This window comes from Hylobates moloch, unplaced genomic scaffold (genome assembly GCF_009828535.3).
Source record: "Hylobates moloch isolate HMO894 unplaced genomic scaffold, HMol_V3 SCAFFOLD_14, whole genome shotgun sequence".
NCBI lineage: Eukaryota > Metazoa > Chordata > Mammalia > Primates > Hylobatidae > Hylobates > Hylobates moloch.
Genome location: NW_026652289.1, coordinates 74,543,982 through 74,567,225, shown reverse-complemented (window position 1 = coordinate 74,567,225; position 23,244 = coordinate 74,543,982). Strand labels below are relative to the sequence as shown.

Here is a 23,244-nt window from a genome sequence, read left to right as displayed (position 1 = left end):
TAGTTGTTAAATGCTAACCATTTGAATCCTACCTCCTCCACTTACTAGTTGTATAACCTCAAGGAATTAGACGACCTCTCTTTCACTCCATTTCTTCATCCATAAAATGAGGACTGTGGTATTTATCTCATGGAGCAGTGTGATGATTAAATACTTTAGTATCTGCGAAATACTTGGGACAGTGCCTGGCTCATAGTTGGTATTCAATAATTGCTCTTATCTACTCATATATTATTCTTTTCCACTTGGATAACAACCAACTCTTGACATTTATCACATCCCTTTAAGTGTAGCCAAATTTCATAAGGCACTGGAATGACTTGCAGTTTCTTAAAGGACCCTGGTTTTGAGCCAAAAATTAAATAATGGCAGAGACGTGGTAGAAAATAACAGGCACATGTTCAAGGTATGTGATAAATGGCCAGTGTCTTAGTCTGTTTGGGCAACAAAATAATGGTATTTTGGGTGGTTTATAAACAACAGAAATTTACTTCTCACAGTTCTAGAAGCTGGGAAGTCCATGATCGACGAGCTGGCAGGTTTGATTTCCTTGTTGATAGGGGTCACTTCTCACTACATCCTCACATAGTAAAAGGGGCAAATAAATGAGTCCCCTTGGGCCTCTTTTATAAAGGCACCAATTTCACTCACAAGGGCTTCAATGACATGACCTAATCACTTCCCCGAATTCCCCACCTCCTAATCCCATCACCTTGGGGACTAGGGTTTCAACAGGAATTCTAGGGGGACACAAACATCCAAACCACAGCAGTCAGAAATCAGGAGAATGGATCACGGGGAGTGACAGGCTTAGCCCGCCTTGGATTGGCAGATATGGGGTGAGACGAAGTACCAACAGTTTTCAAAACCAACAAAACCACAAACATTTCATTAATCACATCGAATTTACAATGTACCATCATTACCACTACAATGACTGGCCAAGAGCCCCCTTACACTTCCCTACCATTCCTACTTCTTTTTTTTTTTTTTTTTCTTCTTTGAGACAGAGTCTCACTCTGTCACCCAGGCTGGAGTGTGCAGTGGCGCAATCTCGGATCACTGCAACCTCTGCCTCCCGGGTTCAAGCAGTTCTCCTGCCTCAGCCTCCCAAGTAGCTGGGACTACAGGCACACACCGCCATGCCTGGCTAATTTTTTGTGTGTTTTAGTAGAGACGGGGTTTCACCTTGTTACTCAGGCTGGTCGCGAACTCCTGAGCTCAGGCAATCCGCCCGCCTCGGCCTCCCAAAGTGCTTGGATTACAGGCGTGAGCCACCACACCCGGCCCATTCCTACTTCTTCTACTTCATCCCATCAACAGAATCAGAGAAATCTCTCTGAAAATGGAAATAGAGGTCTCCCTGAAATATAATGCCCATGAGATTTCCCATGCAAAGCAAATAAAAATGAGCTATAAAAGAAGCATGATGTATTCATTCCCTTTAGATCTGCTGCCTAACTCTCATTAGGTGGCCCTGATCTCCATTAGGCTCTGTGTCAGTGCAGCTATCTGTGGGCCTGCAGGCAGTGAGGGGCAGTTCAGCTGGCCTTGATTACAAGGTGTGAAGACGGGATTGTGGCACACTCTCAGGGGCTCTGAAGGGGATCACATTTTAAAATCACTCACCTGATGTTTACTCCACGATGCAGCATATTAAGTGGAATAATGAGAGAAGGGAGTGACTGGAAACAAGAAATCCTACAAAAACCAGGTTATAAGTGGCTAAGGCATGAGGTGACAACACTGAGAAAAGGGTGATAAAAGTAGGGACAAAAAAAAAAAAGATTTTGAGTCATAAGCCACTCAGGAAGAATATGGCAACAAACTAGTCACATTGGTTAAAACTCAAAGAGGCTCGAAGATCACCCAAGATAGCAGAATTTAGTAGGAGACCAAAAGGGGTTACTGCAGGTAATTCTGCAAGACCACAATCACAAGCTCAGCCTTGACATGTTTAATTTTAGGTAAAATCCAGGTATCCAGCTGAAAACATTCTATGGGTAGCTGGAAAATCACAGTATGATAGAGCATTTCTAACAGGTTCAGAGCGTCAACCAGCTCACAATTTAGTTGCTTTAAGAGTTTTCACTCATCAGTAATGACATGTCTTTATGTTAAGCAAGAAAAACATGAAGTAGGCCAAGAAAGATTTGGAATGTATTAAAATTAATTAGTTACTAATAATATATTAGTAATTACACACAAAAAGTGAGAGAATTTAAGCTATAAGTTCAAAACATAGGGATGATTTTAGGGAGAACTACCAAATTTTTCCACGAAAAACATATATTTGTGCCACTGTCAGAATATTAGGATTATGGATTATTATTCTGACTTCAGATAGTATCTTACACACTATCTGAAGTCAGAATATGTTCTATATGTTATTTAATGTTTTATATTATATAAATTGCTTAAATTAAGAATATCAAAGTCCTATGAATTATATTTTTAGCTTTTGTTCACATTGTTACTGACAAATTCAGATGGCTGATTTAACACATGAGAACAGTCATACAACAGTCAAAAGAGACTGAAACCTTTTTTGGTACAAGTGTTGGTTACAATTAAACTTTAAATAAGAGAGATTGTCGGGTGTGGTGGCCCACACCTGTAATCCTAGCACTTTGGGAGGCTGAGGTGGGCAGGTCACTTGAGCCCAGAAGTTCGAGACCAGCCTGGGCAACATAGTGAGACTCTGCCTCTATTTTTTTTCTTAAAAAAATTAACTAAAACAAAGACTTACCACATTTTCCTTCATCATTTTCAGCTTTTCATCAATCTCTCGCAGCCGATTATGCAGATCGCGTTGCTCTTTGGTGTTCCTAAGTACCTTTTCTCCTGGAGTCACTTCCATATTTCTTTCACCATCGCAGTCAGGTTCCTAATTAAAAAAAAAAAAAAAAACATCATTCACAGGCTGGAAATGTGCTGTCACATAGCACCTCAAAGCAACTGAGCCTTGAGGGTTAGCTTTGCTTCTCAAACAATTATTTCTTCCCTTCAAAACAATATTTATAACGCTTTAAAGTCTTCCCATTTTAGGAGGTAAAGGTCCAACTGTACATATAACAAGTAGGAAAGGAACTCAGCTTCTGTAATCATTTGGGAAGCAGAAGGAGACAGTGACAAGAGCTGGGGCCAGGAAACAGGAACCTGGGTTCTGGTCCCTGTTCTGATACTTGCCAGCTTGAGACCTTGGACTTTTCTCTGGACTTCAAGTTTATCATGTATAAATAAGAAGGAAAAAACCCTGCCCATCCATATTATTAGAAGCAGCTGTGTAATAATGGGAAGAAAACTGGATTTGGCAAGGTCAGAAGTTTTGAATCTTCACCCTGCCTGGTTCCTGACTAGACTGACCTGAGGGAAATGAATTAACCTCTCTGAGCTTCAGTTTCATCATCTGTAAAACAGTAACAGTAATAATAGATCTAGGCTAAAAGTCATCACAGTATGTAGTAGGCAAGCAACAAATGCGAGCTGAATATATCCTTTGAAAAGACTAAGTATTATATAGTGAAAGTACTTCATTATTTTCTGCAATATTTATATTGACAGAACCATATTTTCCCAAAGTTAATGTTATTTCTGGGTGATAAAAATGGGCATTTCTTGATAGGAATTTGGTCCTGTATCTAAGATTAAACTTCCTTTCTCACACACATATGCTCTGTGTTGCCATATAAGTGATGGGCAGGAATGACATTTTTGAAATCACTCAAGCCATAATCCTGTTAACTCCCTCATTCCTCACATAGAGATGGTCACCAGGAATACTATCTAGTTGCCAATCCCTAATACCTCTCTAATCAAGGCACTTGTTTCTTTCTCACTGTCTTAGTTAAGATATCCTCATCATTCACCAGCAGTTTTTAAACTCCAGTGAGCTTCAGAATCACCTCCAGAGCCCAGGAAAAAATCCGAAGGACCAGCCTCTACCCAAGAGATTCTGATTCAAAAGGGAAGGACAGGACAGGCATGGTGGCTCACACCTGTAACCCCAACACTCCAGGAGGTCAAGTCAGGAGGATCCCTTGAGCCCAGAAGTTACAGACCAGCCTGGGCAACACAGTGAGACCCCATATCTACAAAATAAAAAATAAAAAAAAATTAGCCAGGCATGGTAACACCTACAGTCCCAGCCACTTGGGAGGCTGAGGTGGGAGGATCACTTGAACCTGGGAGGTCGAGTCTGCAGTGAGCTGTGATCGCACCACTGCACTGCAGACTGGGCAACAGAATGAGACTCTGTCTCAAAAAAAAAAAAAAAGACTAAGGACTAATAAACTGAAGCACACCTACTTGAGAATTCAAGAACTACTGACTTAGGCTGCTGCCTGAGCCTCCTGGCTGGTCTTGATGCTCCCAGTCACCCTGTTGATTCCATTTTTTGCAGGGAAGACACAGAACAAGGTGCAAAGTATTCATGCTTTAGGCCCTGCCAATCTCTTCATCTCATTTCCCACTGCTTGAGACTCAGACTCAAATGTGCAGCAATATTCACTACTACTAGTTCCCCCCATTTCAACCCTCCAACTCCTGAGACTCCTACCCATTTTGGGCCCAGCTCAAGCATATTTCTATAATATTCCCTGACATACCCATGAAGGACAAATTATTCTCTCAGCCACGCCACATGCTCCTTCATTGCACTTACCACACTGTCACTGCCTAGACAGTGACATGGCTGACCTTATTCTCTGTATCCTAATGCAAACTATAATCCCAAAGCTATGTAAGCACTGGCCAATAGATTGTAATTTGGGTTTTCGAAACTTTCAGCAAACTAGCAATGAATTTCAGTAAAATTATTATTGTATACAATTCTACCAAGCAAATTATTAAAAGAGTGCGTCAATTTCAAGAAGTGATTATTTTATATTTGGTTCATTTCTCACTTCTGGTAGCTTTCAATCTCTAGAAGCATCCTGATATGGTTTGGATCTCTGTCCCTACCAAATCTCATGTCAAATTGTAACCCCCAGTGTTGGAGGTGGTGCCTGGTGGGAGGTGATTGGGTCATGGCGGTGGAGTTCTCATGAATGGGTTAGCACCATACCCTCAGTGCTGTTCTCATGATTGTGAGTGAATGAGTTACCATGAGGTCTGGTTGTTTACAAGTGTGTAGCACCTCCCTCTTCTCTCTCTCTTCCTCTTGCTCTGGCCATGTAAGAAGTGCCTGCTTCCCCTTCACCTTCTGCCATGATTGTAAGTTTCCTGAGGCCTCCCCAAAAGCAGAAGCTGCTATGCCTCCTGTACAGCCTGCAGAACCGTGAGCCAATTAAACCTCTTTTCTTTATAAATTACCCATTCTCAGGTATTTCTTTATCGCAGTGAGAGAACAGACTAATACATATCTAGAGGCTGAATTATTATCAGAAATTTTTTAAAGGAACTCTAATGTTAGGAGGAAGTTTGGAAAAAATGGTATCAAGGTCTCTTTGCAATGCTAAGCAGTCAGCATTTTATAAACTTTTATGATGATACACCACCTATGAAGTAGGACACATGGTAATCTGAAAAACACCCTGGATTTCATTTTTAAATTGAAATTATTTTAATAATCTACAACTATGATTTTTTCTAAATCTTGGGGCAAGCAAAGACAAGGCACAAAAAGAAAAAAATTATAAGTTGCGCTTAACAACATTTTTAAATGTTGCTTAATCAAAACCACCATCGTGAAAATGAACAAACCACTGACTGAGAGAAAATGATCATAACACACAAATCTGACAGAGGACTTGTATCCAGAACATATAAGGAACTCCTACAACTTCATAATAAAAATAATCAAATAGACAATAATAATTAATCAAATGAGAATCAAATTCTATAAAGACTTGCACAGATGCTTCATAAAAGCTATGTGCATGACAAATAAGAACATGAAAACCTCCTCAACATCATTAGTCATTGGGGAAATGCAATTAAACCACAATAAGACACTACTACATAGCCACTAGCATGGCCCAGATGAAAAAAACGGTGAACACCAAATGTTGGAAATGTGTGAAACAAGGGGGACTCTCTTACATTGTTTGCAGGACTATACAATGGTACAACCACTTTGAAAAACAGGCCATGTCTTTTTTCTTTTTTTTTTTTTTGAGATGGGAGTCTCACTCCGTTGCCAGGCTGGAGTGCAGTGGCGCAATCCTAGCTCATGGCAACCTCTACCTCCTGGGTTCAAGCGATTCTCCTGCCTCAGCCTCCTGAGTAGCTGAGATTACAGGCATGCACCACCATGCCTGGCTAATTTTTGTATTTTTAGTAGAGACGGGGTTTCACCATGTTGGCCAGGATGGTCTCAATCTCTTGACCTTGTGATCCACCCAACTTGGCCTCCAAAGTGCTGGGATTACAGGTGTGAGCCACCATGCCAAAACAGGCCATTTCTTAAAAAGTTAAATGTTTGTCGATCCTGTGATCCAAAAATTCAACTCCTATGAATTTATCAAAAAGAAATTAAAATATATAACTAAAGCCTTGTACACAAATGTTCATGGCAGCTAAAAACTGAAAACAGCCCAAGTGTCCATCAATAGAAGTATGATAAACTATGGTGAGCACCTGCCACAGCTGGGACAATCAGAGTGTTTCTCCTTGAGCTCCATCTTCTGGTTAGGTTTAGTCAAAGTGAGGGGAGAGTATAGGACAGAAGGAGAGAGAGCTTGGGGTATTTTTTCCCCTTTCCCTCATGCTTTTGCATCACAGTTTGGGCAGTGATGTATCCCTGAGATGTGCAGAGTTTTCTTAGATTCAACTGCATATTCATGCTCAAAGACTAACAGAAGACACACTTAGAGCCACTCTACTCAGAAGGATATAAGACAGGAAACACAGCAGGGCAGTATCAGGTATCCCTTTTCAATGGGAGTGTTTGCTACAGTCCATGCCAAAACAATATAGGTATAAAGACCAAAACAGCTATAAGCTGCCTGTCTTAAAATCCGCATATCCTACAGGAGCCATTGTCTCTTGAAATGCCCTCATAGGCACACCGAGTCCAGGGACCCAGCAAGAAACGTGCCCAGCCACAAGAATCACTGCAGTCAGAGATGCCCAAAATATGGCTTCTCCATCAGGTCTTTATAATTCTCCCAATCCAGGGATCATTTTAAGCATAAGCAAAGTCGCCTCCTAACCTATTCAGCATTCCAACTTTTCTCAGATTGCCAAGGAAACAGAGTTAGGAAACTAATTACAGCTCAAATGCTCATGCCGAGGGGGCTGGGGTTGGCTAACCCTTTGCCCATGTCCTCTATTATTACAACTTCAGACGGCCAGTTCTTCTCCCACAACTCCAGCTGTCGCTGAGCTCCCACGCACTTTTTCTTCCCCCGTCCACTGTGGCTCATCTCTCAGTGTTCCAACATCGACTGTTAGCTCCTTTAAATCTATACAGATAGTCCCTTCATATAATTATCTTCGAAATCCAAGCTAGGTATTCCTTCTGCTTCTTGTCAAAAACTCTAACATATCTATATCTATCTATCTATCTATCTATCTATCGATATATATATATACACACATATATATACACACACACATGTACACACACATATGTATATATATTTATATATATGTGTGGGTATATATGTGTGTGTGTATATATATAGATATATATATATATATAGTCTGTGTGTGTATAGAGAAATAGACTGGAAGGAAATTTAACAATAATTAACTTGGTAAAAATCCTGATTATTTAATCTTATTTTTCTTATTTTTTTGTAGTTCCTGAATTTCCTACAATAAACACGTATCAATTTCATAAGCAGACAAACCTTTTTTTTTTTTTTTTTGAGACACGGTCTTATTCTGCCACCCAGGCTGGAGTGCAGTGGCACAACCACATCTCACTGCAGCCTCGACCTCCCAGGCTCAAGCAATCCTCCCACCTCAGCCTCTCAAGTTCAAGTGGCTGGGACTACAGGTGCACACCACCTCGCCTGGCTCATTTTTTTTGTATGAAGAAGAAATGGGTTTCACTATGTTGCCCAGGCTGATTTTGAACTCCTGGGCTCAAGGGATCCTCCCACCTCAGCCTCTCAAAGTGCTGGGATTACAGATGTGAGCCACTGATTTTTTATTTTTAATAAATTTTTCTGCCAAAGCCATTTTTGTCTTGCTCTGACAATGTGACTCTCCATACCTAAGAGGTATACACCAGAAGGTTGGATTCTAGCTTCAGTTCTGCTGGAACAATCAGCTGTGTGCTTTTGAGGAAGTCACCTCCTCTTTCTGGGTCTTAGTTACTTCTGAGAAAGTTATTTCCCCTGCTAATAGCTTATGAGTCTGTAATTCTCTACAATTAGACCCAAAGGATATATAACAGCTTTCTTCAGTCATGGCCTCCGATGGCATAACCATATAGTTCAAATATTTGAAAAATATTGTATGATGAAAGCAGGGGCCAAGAGGGAGCAAGAAAAGGTTGCCACTGAGGCTGATGAAAATTGCCCAGCTGCAAAAAGCTCTGTGGTGCCAGCAAAGATTCTTTTGTCACAACAAAGTGCCAACCAGTGCTATCTGTCCTCGTGATCATCAGGAAATATCTTGATTTCTCATAGTAGAAATGTTTAATCAGATTCTCTGACCAACATATCATTTCTGTGTTTCTGGGTCATACAGGAATGCTTCTATGGAGAATTCAATAAAAGCTCTCCTCAATATGCCACAAGAAGAGAACTGTCCCTGAGGCCAAGATCAACAGATACTTGTTGATTTGACTAATTGGTTGCCAAGAGATTCTGAGTTTATCCTTAGAAAAATTATCTGTGGTGTTGACGAGGCCAAAAGGGTTCTTTGAAGCAAAATAAACTCATTTTCAAAAATCACAACAGAGGAAATTACCCACAGCTTCTTAGGTTATCTGATATGCAAATAAGGCATGCATTAAGGATTGGGAAAATACAAACCTGCCTAAATAAAGACAGCTTGTCCTATGTTTTCAAGATAATGCTATACATTTCTGTAGGTTCTTGCTATTTCCTGTCATCAGATGGATCATGTGCCTGGCAGTACCAAAAGTAGGGAAAAATATTTCAGGCAGATTGTTTTTATCACCTTGGAATAATGCCATAAAATGAAGGAAACCTTGACTACCTCAGAAGCTTAACAGAGGAAAGCAAAGAAATATAAACTTCACAGTAATCTGTGAAATGGAGGTGGCAAGGGCAGTTTCCCAGATTTAACTGGAGATCTAACAGATTGGCACTGGAGGTAAAGAGCTCTGAAGTAACTTCTTGTTTGTTCCTCAAACCCAGAAATCCATGCTCCTGTGGCTTCTATGGGTTTTGGAAATGAGCAGATGGTCAATAAGATTTCTGTGCCTGTGACTAGCATACATTTAAAAAATCCTAAATTCCTGCCCTCAACCAACACATTAAGTACGTTTGGGGTCAAGTGGAGTCCATGGCCCTTACTAGAACTATACAAATCCTTGGACCCAATAATAAAACATCTTTCAGAATTACATGTCAAACAATGGTCTGTATTTCCTCAATTTTAGCTAATATTGACACAGGAAGAGACCAAAAAAATTAATTGTTGCTGTCAGCAATAATAGCATGATCTTGGCAAGAAAGGAGATCAATATAAACTACAATTTTCTTCAATCAAATGTTTGCTAATTTTTTCTTGAGCTTACCAAATTATATACAATTGAATCAATATTTCAAGAATAAGAAAATAAATCAAATTAAGGAGGACCTTTATATTTAATTAAACTAGTTAGTTTAAGAACACAGCAATGCCTCCTGTCAAGGAGAGCCATTTCTGAGGCCCTCCCCAACCAGAAAAAAAATCTAACAGTGAACTGGAATTCTAGATTTAGTAAAACTGATTTCATGAGAGATGAATAAACTATACTTGTATATAAGAGCCAAATGGAATAGAATTTACTATTGAATCCGGTTGCTAAGGATTTAAGAAACTGAATGCTTAAATAACTCCTATATCTTAGATATTTCGGGAGAGAACCAGAATCTGATACATCTACAAATAAGAAGTATGGTAACTAAATTATAGAACATCACTCAGTTTTATGGTGGGATTTACAATACGTGGAAAGAACGAACTGATTTGTTGAGGATTAGGAGATGGATACAGAAAAGTATGCACAGTTAAACCACAGATCTTAAGAAAAAATTGCTTCAATTAGTTCTCTTGCTAAGACAAAATGAAAATAAAAAGCAGATGTAAAAACTGCAACCACATATTATTCACATTACAGAAAGAGCAGTAATATGCCATTCTTTCTTTTGACTGTGACCACAAGCTTTGATTTATGCTAAGGAAATCAGATACGTAAAAGCCAAATGCTGCTTTTAAAACATTGCCATAAAGTTAAGTGCTGGGCCAGAGCATCTATATGAGAACAGCACAATCAGCGAGCCCATAAGGAAAAGAAGACTTCTTATCTGCCCTTTTCACAAAGACCAACACCTCCTTCATCTCTGAGCCACATTCCTAGAGTTCCTCAAGCTATTCTGACTCAACCACATTGACTCGACCACATTTATCATCTTAAATCTATATGCATACCTACTTACTACCTTATAGTTACCATACACGGATAAGTCACAAAGTCTATGTTTCAACTTGTTCAGAAAACTGTTTTCTTGACCAACAAGGAGAAATATTCAAAGGAATTTTTAAAATATCATGCCTTCATCAAATAACCTTTCCTTTCTCTGTGCTCCCGCAGCATACACTTTCCGTACTTTTCATCCGATCAGCGCCCATCTGGTGGTGGTTCTTGTTTCATTGCACAGTCACTCCACAACTTGTTCTATGTTTACATCATATCCTCTGGTATCCTACAAGCTACCTTGAGGTCAGAGATCAAGCTTCATACTAGTCTGGACACTACATCAGCCACTACAGTGTCTCCTATGAAATAAGCAGGCATTCAAAAATGTATTGATGATCTCTGTAAAGGCTGGACAAGTAACATAAATGCATGAAGTGGGCCTTAGGGCCTGCCATACAATATAGAGTGGTGGATACTGCAGCAAACTGGAGAATCTGTGACCCATAGAAAGAGCAGTTGCTATTCAGCTCAATACGGTAATTGCCAAGCAAGAAGTTAGGTCTAATGCTGACATATTTTCTAATTTGAATTTTTCAAGAGAGAACTAGAAATTTGGATTTTTATAGGAATTTACCTAATTTTTAAATGTTGGGTAAAATAAAATCTTTAAACCCTTTGTAAGCAAAAGGAGACCAATCTGGGAGCTTAATTTGTCCTATAGGTCACGGGTTCCTGACCCCCAGGCCATGGACGGTTCTGGTAGGTGGCTTGTTAGGAACTAGGGCCCACAGCAGGAGGTGAGCAGCAGGCACAAGTGAAGCTTCAACTGTATTTGCAGCCACTCCCCATCACTCACATTACTGCCTGAGCTCTGCCTCCTGTTAGATCAGCAGTGGCATTAGATTCTCACAGTAGTGTGAACCCTATCATGAACTGCACGTGCAAGGGATCTAGGTTGCACATTCCTTATGAGAATCTAATACCTGGTGATCTGTCATTGTCTCCCATCACCCCTGGATGGAACCGTCTAGTTGCAGGAAAACAAGCTCAGAGCTCCCACTGAGTCTACATTAAGCTGAGTTGTATAATTATTTTGTTATATATTACAATGTAATAATAATAGAAATAAAGTATACAATAAATGTAACATGTTTGAATCATCCCGAAACCATCCCCCTTCCTGGGCCCGTGGAAGAATTGTCTTCCACGAAACCAGTCCCTGATGCCAAAATGGTTGGGGATCACTGCTGTAGGCCACCAGTTTTCAGCCTCGTGATACATAATGGTGGTCTTCTTCTGTGTCTCTGATCCATCTGCCTCCTTCCCTAGTTCCTCTTCCTCCTCCAGCCCCTCACTTATGGAAATAGACTTTCTGAATATTCCTTGGATGTGTTCTCTCTCTCTCTCCTCTGAACCACCACAGCACTTTAACTTATAGCCTTCTATGAGCCTGGGCATGGTGGCTCATGCCTGTAATCCCAGCACTTTGGGAGGTTGAGGCAGGTAGATCTCTTGAGGCCAGGAGTTCAAGACCAGCCTAGGGAACACAGTGAGACCACATCTCTACAAAAAATAAAAAAAAATTAGCTGGTGTGATAGCATGCACCTGTAGTCCCAGCTGCTGGGGACAGTGAGGTTGGAGGATCACTTGGGCCCAGGAGGTAAAGGCTGCAGCAAGCCATGATTGCACCACTGTACTCCAGCCTGGGTGACAGAGCGAGACCTTGTCTCTTGAAGAAAAAAAAAGCTTTCTATAGCACTTGCCTGTGCTGTCTTGTCCACAGTTTTCTATGTATACTCAATACCTCCCATAGGGAAGTATTAACTCAGCTACTCTTTACAAGAACCCTAAAGAATATTACCATTATTTTATAAATAAGGAAAATGAGGTTTAGAAAGCTTCTAATTAGTGCCCAAGTCCACAGAACTAGTAAATGCTAGAGCCAAATTTGAAGTGAGGCTTTTTTTTGAGACAGAGTCTCGCTGTGTCCCCCAGGCTGGAGTGCAGTGGTGCGATCTCGGCTCACTGCAAGCTCTGCCTCCCAGGTTCATGCCATTCTCCTGCCTCAGCCTCCCGAGTAGCTGGGACTACAGGCACCCACCACCACGCCTGGCTAGTTTTTTCATATTTTTAGTAGAGATGGGGTTTCACTGTGTTAGCCAGGATGGTCTCGATCTCCTGACCTCATGATCTGCCCGCCTTGGCTTCCCAAAGTGCTGAGATTACAGGCGTGAGCCACCATGCCCAGCCTGAAGTAAGACTTTTTGATTCCAAAGTATTTTATTTGCCTGATTAATCTTTAAGTTCTCTACAATTCCTGACATCCAGCAGCACTCAATATGTGTTCAATCAATTGTTCAAAAACAGAAATTTATATTCCACTTAAAAAAAATTCTTTCTTGAGGACGAAGAAAAATTACTGATGAGTTAATGGTTTGCAGAAGAGTTAAAGTGAATATGAACTATGAATATTTGTGGATTAACAACTGATTGGAACTCATTCATCAACTACATAGATACACAGGGTTTATTCAAGATACAGTGTATTTATACAAAACCTAATCCAATCCAAAAATAATATCCCTAAAACACTTTGCCATGTTAGCATTTCTGCTTTGAAAATTCAATGTGCAATGCTGGTTTTAGTTAGAAATGAAGAAATGCCAAAGGGAAATTGAACAAAAGCTCAAAAGATATTCTTTTTTTGCATGCAAGAAGCATAAATTATTTCTTTTTAACAACTACATTACATTTTTGTTTCTATATCCAATGGGAGTCCCAAAATGTTGTTTTCCCTGTTCTTTCCAAATATATGTTGTTTCACATAAAAACACATAATAATCTCAGTATGTAACAAAAATGTAATGTACCGGTTTTCCCTTTCATTATTTTTAAAATGTCTTATCTGAACCATAAATGTGAACTCTGAAAATGTGATTTTGTTGATGATGAGAAAATGGGACCATATTCATGCTTTTTACTTGAAGTTCTAATGGCCAAACAAATCTCTGAATTCTCTATCTCTTTCAAGAAGAGGAGGAAACAAGGGTCACCAGGTCATTCCCATGCTATATTTTTGCCAAAAATACACCTTTTGGACGGCGGTATCAGTGCCTCGGACTTCACAGACTTCACTTCATTTGACAGCCGTGAAACATTTTCTATATTTAAGACCACAGTTCAGCTCTGAGATTTCAGCTGCCCTTGAAATCTAACAATAACAAAAATCAACTAAAACATGAAAAGAACAAAGAATATCTCTGAAACATTTTATTATCCCATCTACAGTTCCTCCTTTTTGAAAAATAGAATTCAGTGACATAAATAAACTAGCCTAACTCATGTCAAAGTCCTGGGGTATGGCCGGACGCGGTGGCTCACGCCTGTAATCCCAGCACTTTGGGAGGCAAAGGCAGGCAGATCGCGAGGTCAGGAGATCGAGACCAGCCTGGCCAACATGGTGAAACCCCATCTCTACTAAAAATACAAAAATTAGCTGGGCATGGTGGCGGGCGCCTATAGTCCCAGCTACTCAGGGCTGAGGCAGGAGAATCACTTGAATCCAGGAGGCGGAGTCTGCAGTGAGCCGAGATCACGCCACTGAACTCCAGCCTGGTGACAGAGCAAGACTCCACCATAAAAAATAAAATAAAATAAAATAAAATAAAATACAAAGTCCTGGGACACATTTGAGTGAGGACGAAGATGCCAATTATCTCTGTTTTCCAAGAATTTTAATCCCACTGCAGAATTTCAAATCGATAGTGGGAACAACAGCACCACTACTGCTGTTTAAAGGGTCAGAAGCAGCTGTTCCTGTTCGTTAGAAATACAACCAGTCACAAAACTGTTTCCTTGGGACACCTTCATACTGCTCCTTTCCCCTGAGGTTGCTTCAACTGGCATGAAGCTAGATCCCCAACCTTCAACTGACAGCTTAGAGAAAGTGCTTACTATAAATCAGAAGGATTACCTATAGGCTACTGATATTTAAATCTTTGGATGGTCCATGAAGATCACGGCCATCTACAATTGTAGAGAAAATGATCTGGTGAAAAGTTTTACAAAGCTGCTAAAGGAGTATTAATCTCTTCTGCAATCATACATTTTCTCCTCAGTCTACCACCCAAACCAAACCAGATTCCATGAAGTACTAAAATACAGAGGTGAGGGAGAAATTTACTTTTCTGATGTGCCATACCTTCTACCAGATTTTTTTTTTTTTAACAGAGAATCTCATTGTGTTGCCTAAGCTGGAGTGCAGTGGCACTGTCTCAGCTCACTGCAACCTCCACCTCCTGGGTTCAAGCGATTCTCCTGTCTCAGCCTCTCGAGTAGCTGGGATTACAAACACGCACCACCACGCCCAGCTAATTTTTGTATTTTTAGTAGAGACAGGGTTTCATCATGTTGCATGTTGGCCAGGCTGGTCTTGAACTCCTGACCTCAGGTGATTCACCCACCTTGGCCTCCCAAAGTGCTGGGATTATAGGCGTGAGCCACCGCACCTGCTTTGTAAAAGAATATTTGAGGGAACTACTGAGAGAAGAAACACATTCATTTCAAAACTCTCATAGGAGAGAAGTCAACATAATGTGCTTCACTGCTTGATGTTAAAGGAGTTAAAAGAATGTGGCGGAGTAAGGGACAATGGCTGCCACTGCTAATACCTAGTGCCACAGGAATAAAGAAAAATAAGGCTCTCAAAGGACTCATGAGTGCCATATCCGCTTTCTTCTCTCCCCTCTCTCTTGATCATGATCAAGATTTAGCTTAAATCATAGAGATATAATAATATTAAAATAAATATTTCCTCAGTGACCCCATCCCAGAAAATTACCAAATGAAAGAAAAGTGAGTAGAAAGTGGAAGTAACCAAAGGAATATACACACTGTTATGAAACTATGATCACTGGAAAAAGCAACTGGTTAACAACCAGATTGTAAAATTATGTGAACAGCTTCAGCACACATTAACTTGAACAGTCTATGGGTTCTTCAAATACCTGATTATTCCGATTTTCAAGTCTTGGAAAAAAACTGGAAATTGTTGGGGAGGCTGCAGAGAGTTCTTGGAGTTTTATATCAATTTCAGCAAGTTGTTGATGCTGGGTGACTGCGAGTGCATATCCTTTTACTGGGACCACCCAGCCAGACTGATCACCCTAAGAGGAAACAAGGGTCACGAGGTCATTCTCAGGCTATATTTTTGCCAAAATATATCTTTCAAGTGGCTATAACAGTGCCCAGGACTTCAAACACACACACACACACACACACACACACACACACACACAAACAGAATTAACATTGGGTTAGTAAAAGAATAATATGAAACAGTTCCTGGTTTGTTATCTGCCAGCCTGTATAAAGTATCTTCTAATATTTTGAGGGGGATTTCCCCTGTGGAACAAATCTCGTAGTTTCACAGTCTGGTTCTCATGACATTCTCATTTTTCTACATTCAAAAAATGTTTTGTGACATGTTAAGTAGGAAGAAATCAGGTTTACCCTGTAATGGGACATGGTATTTTCAAGCTCTGTCCCTTAAAAGTAACATAGCATCTATAAAATCAGTTGCTTGGGTTTCACAAACTTAATTGATCATCTTTCATTCAACTAATGTTTGTTCCATATTATCTCATAAAACCCATTCATTACACTCATTCAAAAATAATGCCTACTGAACATATGTATTATGCTAGGCACTGGTGATTCAATATGAATATCACAAGGTTCTGCCCTCGAGGAGTTCTCAATTTCTTGGCAGCAACAATTTTAACAAGGTGTGAAGAGTGCTGGTAAGCCTTGGGCACCATGGGAACCAGAGAGGATCAACTAACCTCTGTGAGCAGGAAGAGGCTGGAGAAAACAGGACCTTAATCAAAGAAAAACCACGATCAGGTCTGTATTTTAAAACTGGAACTACTGAGAGCAAGAGTGGAGGCAGAAAGACCAGTTAAGAAGCAATAGCTATAATCTAGAACAAAAGTGCTGAATGGCTGAAATAAGGAATGTTTTCTGGGCATACAGAACAGAATCCAGAGATACATAAGAAGTAGAATTTACAGAACCTGGAGATAATTTTATGGAAGAGTAAAGGGAGACATAAAGATCAAGGATAAAGAATAAGTTCCTCAAGACAAGGATGCCCACTCTCACCACTCCTATTCAACATAGTACTGGAAGTCCTAATCAGAGTAATCAAGAAAGAGAAAAAGATAAAAGGCATTCAAATAGGAAGAGAAGAAGTTCAACTATCTCTGTTTGCAGATGACATGATTCTATACCTAAAAACCCCATAGTCTCTGATCAAAAGCTCCTATATTTGACAAACAACTTCAGCAAAGTTTCAGGATACAAAATCAATGTACAAAAATCAATAACATTTCTACATACCAGCAACACCCAAGCTGAGAGCCAAATCAAGAATGCAATTCCATTCACAATAGCCATAAAAAGAACAAAATATCTAGGAATACAGCTAACCAGGGAGGTGAAAGACCTTTACAATGAGAATTTAAAAGCACTGTACAAAGAAACCAGAGATGACACAAACAAATGGAAAAACATTCCATGCTCATGGATAGGAAGAATCAATATTGCTAAAATGGCCATACTGCCCAAAGCAATTTACAGATTCAATGCTATTCCTATCAAACTACCAATGACATTTTTAACGAAATTAGAAAAAACTATTTAAAAATTCATATGAAACCAAAAAAGAGCCTGGATAGTCAAGGCAATCCTAAGCAAAAAGAACAAAGCTGGAGGCATCACGTTACCTGACTTCAAACTATATTACAAGGCTACAGTCACCAAAACATCATGGTACTAGCACAAAAACAGACACATAGACCAATGGAACAGAAGAGAAAGCCCAGAAATAAAGCCACACACCTACAACCATCTGATCTTCAACAAAGTTGACAAAAACAAACAATGGGGAAAAGGACTCCTGTTCAATAAATGGTGCTGGCATAACTGGCTAGCCATATGCAGAAGATTGAAACCAGAATTCTTCCTTACACCATATACAAAAATCAAGTAAAACCTAAATCTATAAAACCCTTGGAAGATAACCTAGGAAATACCATTGTGGACATAATCCCTGTCAAGGATTTCAAAATGAAGATGCCAAAAGCAATTGCAAAAAAAAAAAAAATTGACAAATGGGACCTAATTAAAGAGCTTCTGCACAGCAAAAGAAACTATCAATAGGGTAAACACAATTACAGAATGGGAGAAAATATTTGTAAACCATGCATTCAACAAAGTTCTAATATCCAGAATCTATAAGGAACTTAAAGAAATTAATAAGCAAAGAACAAATAACCCCATTAAAAAGTAGGCAAAAGACACAAACAGACAATTTTCTACAGAAGACATACACATAGCCAACAAGCATATGAAAAAAACACTCAACATCACTAATCATTTGAAAAATGCAAACCAAAACCACAATGAGATACCATCTCACACCAGTCAGAAAAGCCATTATTAAAAAGTCAAAAAACCACAGATACTGGCAAAGCTGCAGAGAAAAATACCTATACACTGCTGGTAGGAATGTAAATTAGTTCAGCCATTGTGGAAAGCAGTGTGGCAATTTCTCAAGGAACTTAAAACACAAGTACCATTCAACCCAGCAATCTCATTAATGGGTATACACCCAAAGGAATATAAATCATTCTACCATAAAGACACACGCATACAGGCCAGGTGCAGTGGCTCATGCCTATAATTCTAGCACTTCAGGAGGCCAAGGCAGGTGTATGGCTTGAGCCCAGGAGTTCAATATCAGCCTGAGCAACATGACAAAACCTCATCCTTACAAAAAAATTTTAAAAATTAGCCAGATGTGGTGATATGCACCTGTAGTCCCAGATACTAACGAGGCTGAGGTGGGAGGATCACTTAAGCCTGGGAGGTCGAAGCTGCAGTGAGCCATGACGACATCACTGCACTCCAACCTGGGTGACAGAGTAAGACCCTGTCTCAAGGAAAAAAAAAAAGACACATGCATGCGTATGTTCATCGCAGCACTATTCACAAAAGTCAGTCTAAATGCCTTTCAACAGATTGGATAAAGAAAATTTGGGACATACACACCATGGAATACTATGCAGCCATAAAAAAGAATGAGATCACATCCTTTGCAGCAACATGGATGCAACTGAAGGCCATAATCCTAAACAAAATGACACAAGAATGAAAACCCAAATACTACATGTTCTCACTTATAAGTGGGAGCTAAACATTGAGTACACATGGACACAAAGAAGGGAACAACAGATACTGGGGCCTACTTGAGGGCAGAGGGTGGTAGGAGGGAGAGGATCGAAAAACTACCTATTGGGTACTATTCTTATTACCAGGATGATGAAATAATCTGTACACCAAGGCCCTGTGACATCCAATTTATCTACAGAATAAACCTGCATGTGTACCCCTGAACCTAAAATAAAAGTATTTATTGATTTAAAATAAATGACTTAAAAAATAATAAACTTTGTTGTGGCCTTACCAGAAAAAAAAAAAAAAAGAACAAGTTCCTGATTTTGTGAAGTAGGTTATGGTGGTCACATTATCTAAACTAGGGATTCTATAGAAGAAGCAGGTTTGGAGAGAAAGATAATGAATTGTTTGGGACCTTTTGAAACTGGCAGACATCCCTCTAGGATATCCACAGATTATGTTAGGCAGTTAAATATGTTTACGTGAAATTCAAGATAGAGACTTGGGATTAAATAAATACACTTGACTTACCCACATATCTACAGTGGTTCAAACCCTGGGGGCTATGAGAATGGATAAGTTCACAAAGGGAAGCATTAGTGCAAAAAGAGGACAGAAGAATCATGAAGAATATTTGGAATAACGTGTCAAGTAGAGGGCAAAGAAACTTATTTCATACATTTTGATTTCATGATGTTAATACCAGGAATTAAGCCCTAGGTGATCATCAGAGGCATTATAGGTAAAAACTTTATGCACAAAGACTTTTATATTTTTATCCTCTTGACCCTGGCATTCACAGTCCATTTCAGTGAAACCAAACAGTGTGTGAGTCTTGGCAGGGGAGGATCAGGACAAGACACTCCTCCCCACCCTCTCATATCAGGAAGACAAACAAATGACCTAGATTCAGCTAATCGAAAGCAAACACCCTGAACCTTGAGGGACAGAAGCAAAGGTGCAGGGAAATATTAATAGGGACAGTGATGGTGGCAGCAATGAGCATCTCGTGGAGAGCAAATGTCTGGTGGCTGTGGAGCCAGGGACACCCAGCCCCTAACCAGGCTGTTCCTAAAGCCATGTTTATGGCTGCCTGGACATCTGCCCAGTGTACAAACCTGGTTCCCCAAACTTCCCACTGAGTCTATGGACTACTCAAGACTCCCAATAAATTCATTTTCTGTTGCTTTAGCCAAAGTCCATCTTTGTTACTTGCAACCCAGAACACTGACTGGTAAAAAATTTATTGCCATGCTATTTATAATAAAACGTCTAAAAATAGGGGAAAAGTGGGTAGATTGTAGTACATCAATATAAGGATTATGATATAGTCATAAGTGTTTTTAAATACACTTGTAAGTTGGTATAAAGAAACTGAGCTTCGGCCGGGCGCGGTGGCTCACGCTTGTAATCCCAGCACTTTGGGAGGCCGAGGCGGGTGAATCACGAGGTCAGGAGATTGAGACCACGGTGAAACCCCGTCTCTACTAAAAATACAAAAAATTAGCCGGGCGTGGTGGCGGGCGCCTGTAGTCCCAGCTACTCGGAGAGGCTGAGGCAGGAGAATGGCGTGAACCCGGGAGGCGGAGCTTGCAGTGAGCTGAGATTGTGCCACTGCACTCCAGCCTGGGCGACAGAGCGAGACTCCGTCTCAAAAAAAAAAAAAAAGAAATTGAGCCTCAGTGAGGTTGTTAGCTAAAGGCACACAACTCTAATAAACTGACAGAATTCCAGGTTCTGATTTAAATTCTATTGCTCTCCCTTGAAGATAAACATGGACAGCTTAAAAAAAAAAGAAAGTTATGCATAATTTTTAAAATATATTACCTAATTACTCACAAACTCTGGTAATTTTTCCTAAATAAAAGTGATGTCAATACCATATAGCCTAAATGATAAATAATAAAGAATCACAAAAAAGTAAAACTATGAAATCGATGATGAAATAGTGGCTAATAAATTTTAAATTCTGTCTGAATGGGATTATTTTCAAATGACACTGAAGTTAAAAGAGCATGTCAGATGAAATTCACCAGAAATGTAAATGTTTTATGCACTATGCCATTACAGAAATAAGATATATGTAAAAGGCAGTAAATGGCATCATGTTTTTCTATCTGTCTAGCGCCTCTATACACCCTTGCTATGTGTGGGGAACTTCTAGCTTTTAGGAATCTTACCTTCCCAAGACAGAACAGAAAATGCTCTTCACCAGCATCCTTTATAGCTAGGGTTCAGGCAGGTAACTAAGGGTCCACCACCAGACTCCCCGACTCAGTACTACTAGATGTGAGTGACTTGAGATCGGATGCAAACCCATTTCACTGGCGAGGGTGGTAGTAGAGACATCTAGCTTAGCGGGTGCCATTCACTGCAAGTGTGAGTTCCCAACATAGATGAAAATATTTTTTAAATTCTAAATAAGTATCCTAGAGCAGCAGTCCCCAACATTTTTGGCAACAGGGACAGGTTTCTTGGAAGACAATTATTCCATGGACTGGGGGGAATGGGGTTAGAAAGGATGGTTTCTGGATGAAACTGTTCCACCTCAGACCATCAGACATTAGATTCTCAAAAAGAGCAGACAACCTAGATCCCTCCCATGCACAGTTCACAACAGGGTTCGTGCTTCTATGAGAATCTAATGCTGCGGCTAATGTGACAGGAGGCGCAGCTCAGGTGGTAATGCTCGCTAGCCCACTGCTCATCCCCTCCGGCTGTGCAGCCCAGTTCCTAACAGGCCATGGGCCCAACTGGTACCAGCCCCCTGTCCTAGAGAGATTCAAGAGAAGATTACATCCATAAAATTATGCATGACGGCTGGGCATGGTGCCTCACGCCTGTAATCCCAGCACTCTGGGAGGCTGAGGTGGGCGGATCACCTGAGGTCAGGAGTTCGAGACCAGCCTGGCCAACATGGTGAAATCCCGTCTCTACTAAAAACACGAAATTAGCCAGGTGTGGTGGCAGGCATCTGTAATCCCAGCTACTTGGAAGGCTGAAGCAGGAGAATCACTTGAACCCGGGAGGCAGAGCTTGCAGTGAGCCAAGATCCTGCCATTGCACTCCAGCCTGGGTGACAAGAGTGAAACTCCACCTCAAAAAAAAAAAAAAAAAAAAAAATTCTGCATGCCACTAAAAAGAACAACTAGAGAACAAGAGTTCAGGGAAATTAAAACATAATTATCATTTTAGTCATCTTCTTTAAGTTGTGCATTTATTTGTCAAAGATGAGGTTGTGGGGCACTTCATAAAGGAAAGGGCACATTTGAAAACACAGATTTAAAAGAGCACAGAGAATTTGAGAACAGCAAGAAGTTCGGTATGATTTGAGAATATAGTAAATAGGTTCCTTCTTCAAAGTTTTCCTAAACTTTTCCTGCTGCACTGCTTCTTCCTCTGAATTTCTATTCTAACATTTGTCACCATCCATCTGACTCTAGAATTTCTGTATGTTTACCTCCCACATCAGGTAAGAGGACTTGCAGAAAGAACTCTCAGTAAATATTAGTGTAAATATTTTTTTTTTGAGACAGAGTCTCTCTCTGTTGCCCAGGTGGGAGTGCAGTGGCACAATCTTGGCTCAATGCAACTTCCACCTCCCAGGTTCAAGCGATTCTCCTGCCTCAGCCTGCCAAGTAGCTGGGATTACAGGCGTGCACCACCACACCTGGCTAATTGTTGTATTTTTAGTAGAGATGGGGTTTCACCATATTGGCCAGGGTTGTTTCAGACTCCTAGCCCCAAGTGATCCTCCCGCCTTGGCCTCCCAAAATGCTGAGATTACATGCGTGAGCCACCACACTGGGCCTAAAAACAATTGTCTTTAAAACTCTCAAAAGAGAGCTGCGTGGCTAAGCAGCAGAATAGACTGGTTGAAACCCAACTTAGAAAACTGTAGAATGAGCTCATATGTACAAAATGACAAAAAAGATTAAGATTATGAGAAAGATGTTATAAGACCTGGAAGAGAGATCCAAGAGGTCCTATAGCCACCTGTGGCAGACACTGTCTACTGACTGACATGATCCCCATTTCTATCTCTACTACAAAAAAAGAGAAAGTCATATACCTGAATCCCCCTTCTCACTTGCAGCAACATACTGAACAAATGGCTATGCGATACAGCTTGGCTGGTGAGGTGCAGGTAGAAGTCATAGGGACACCATTCCACCCCCAGTGAAAAAGCAAAGCCTCAGAGGAGAGTCTCTTTGCTCTTTACCCTTCCCTCTTTCTGTCTGCTTGGAAAATGGACACACTGCCTACAGATGCAGCAGCAATCTTGCAAACCTAAAGACAAAATCCACATAGGAATGTAGAACAGGAGGACAGAAAGACATGAGCAGCTCACTCCTGGATTTCTTGTTAATAGAAAAAAATAAACTCATTACTGTTTAAGCCACTGTTAGTGGCAGCCAATCACATTCTCAGCTGATACCCCATTTATAGGTATCCTAAA

General features: G+C 40.3%; 1 protein-coding gene across 1 annotated transcript in view; it reads right to left on the bottom strand.

Annotated features, from left to right (window-relative positions):
* FSIP1 (fibrous sheath interacting protein 1) overlaps nt 1-23,244 on the bottom strand; it is a 155,554-nt gene that overhangs the window by 73,573 nt on the left and 58,737 nt on the right. Inside the window, exons 9-10 of the mRNA XM_058427928.1 lie at nt 15,554-15,712; nt 2,750-2,887 (exon numbers count right to left, since the gene is read on the bottom strand). Coding sequence (XP_058283911.1) covers nt 2,750-2,887; nt 15,554-15,712 — 297 coding nt within the window. The remainder of the gene's footprint in view (nt 1-2,749; nt 2,888-15,553; nt 15,713-23,244) is intronic.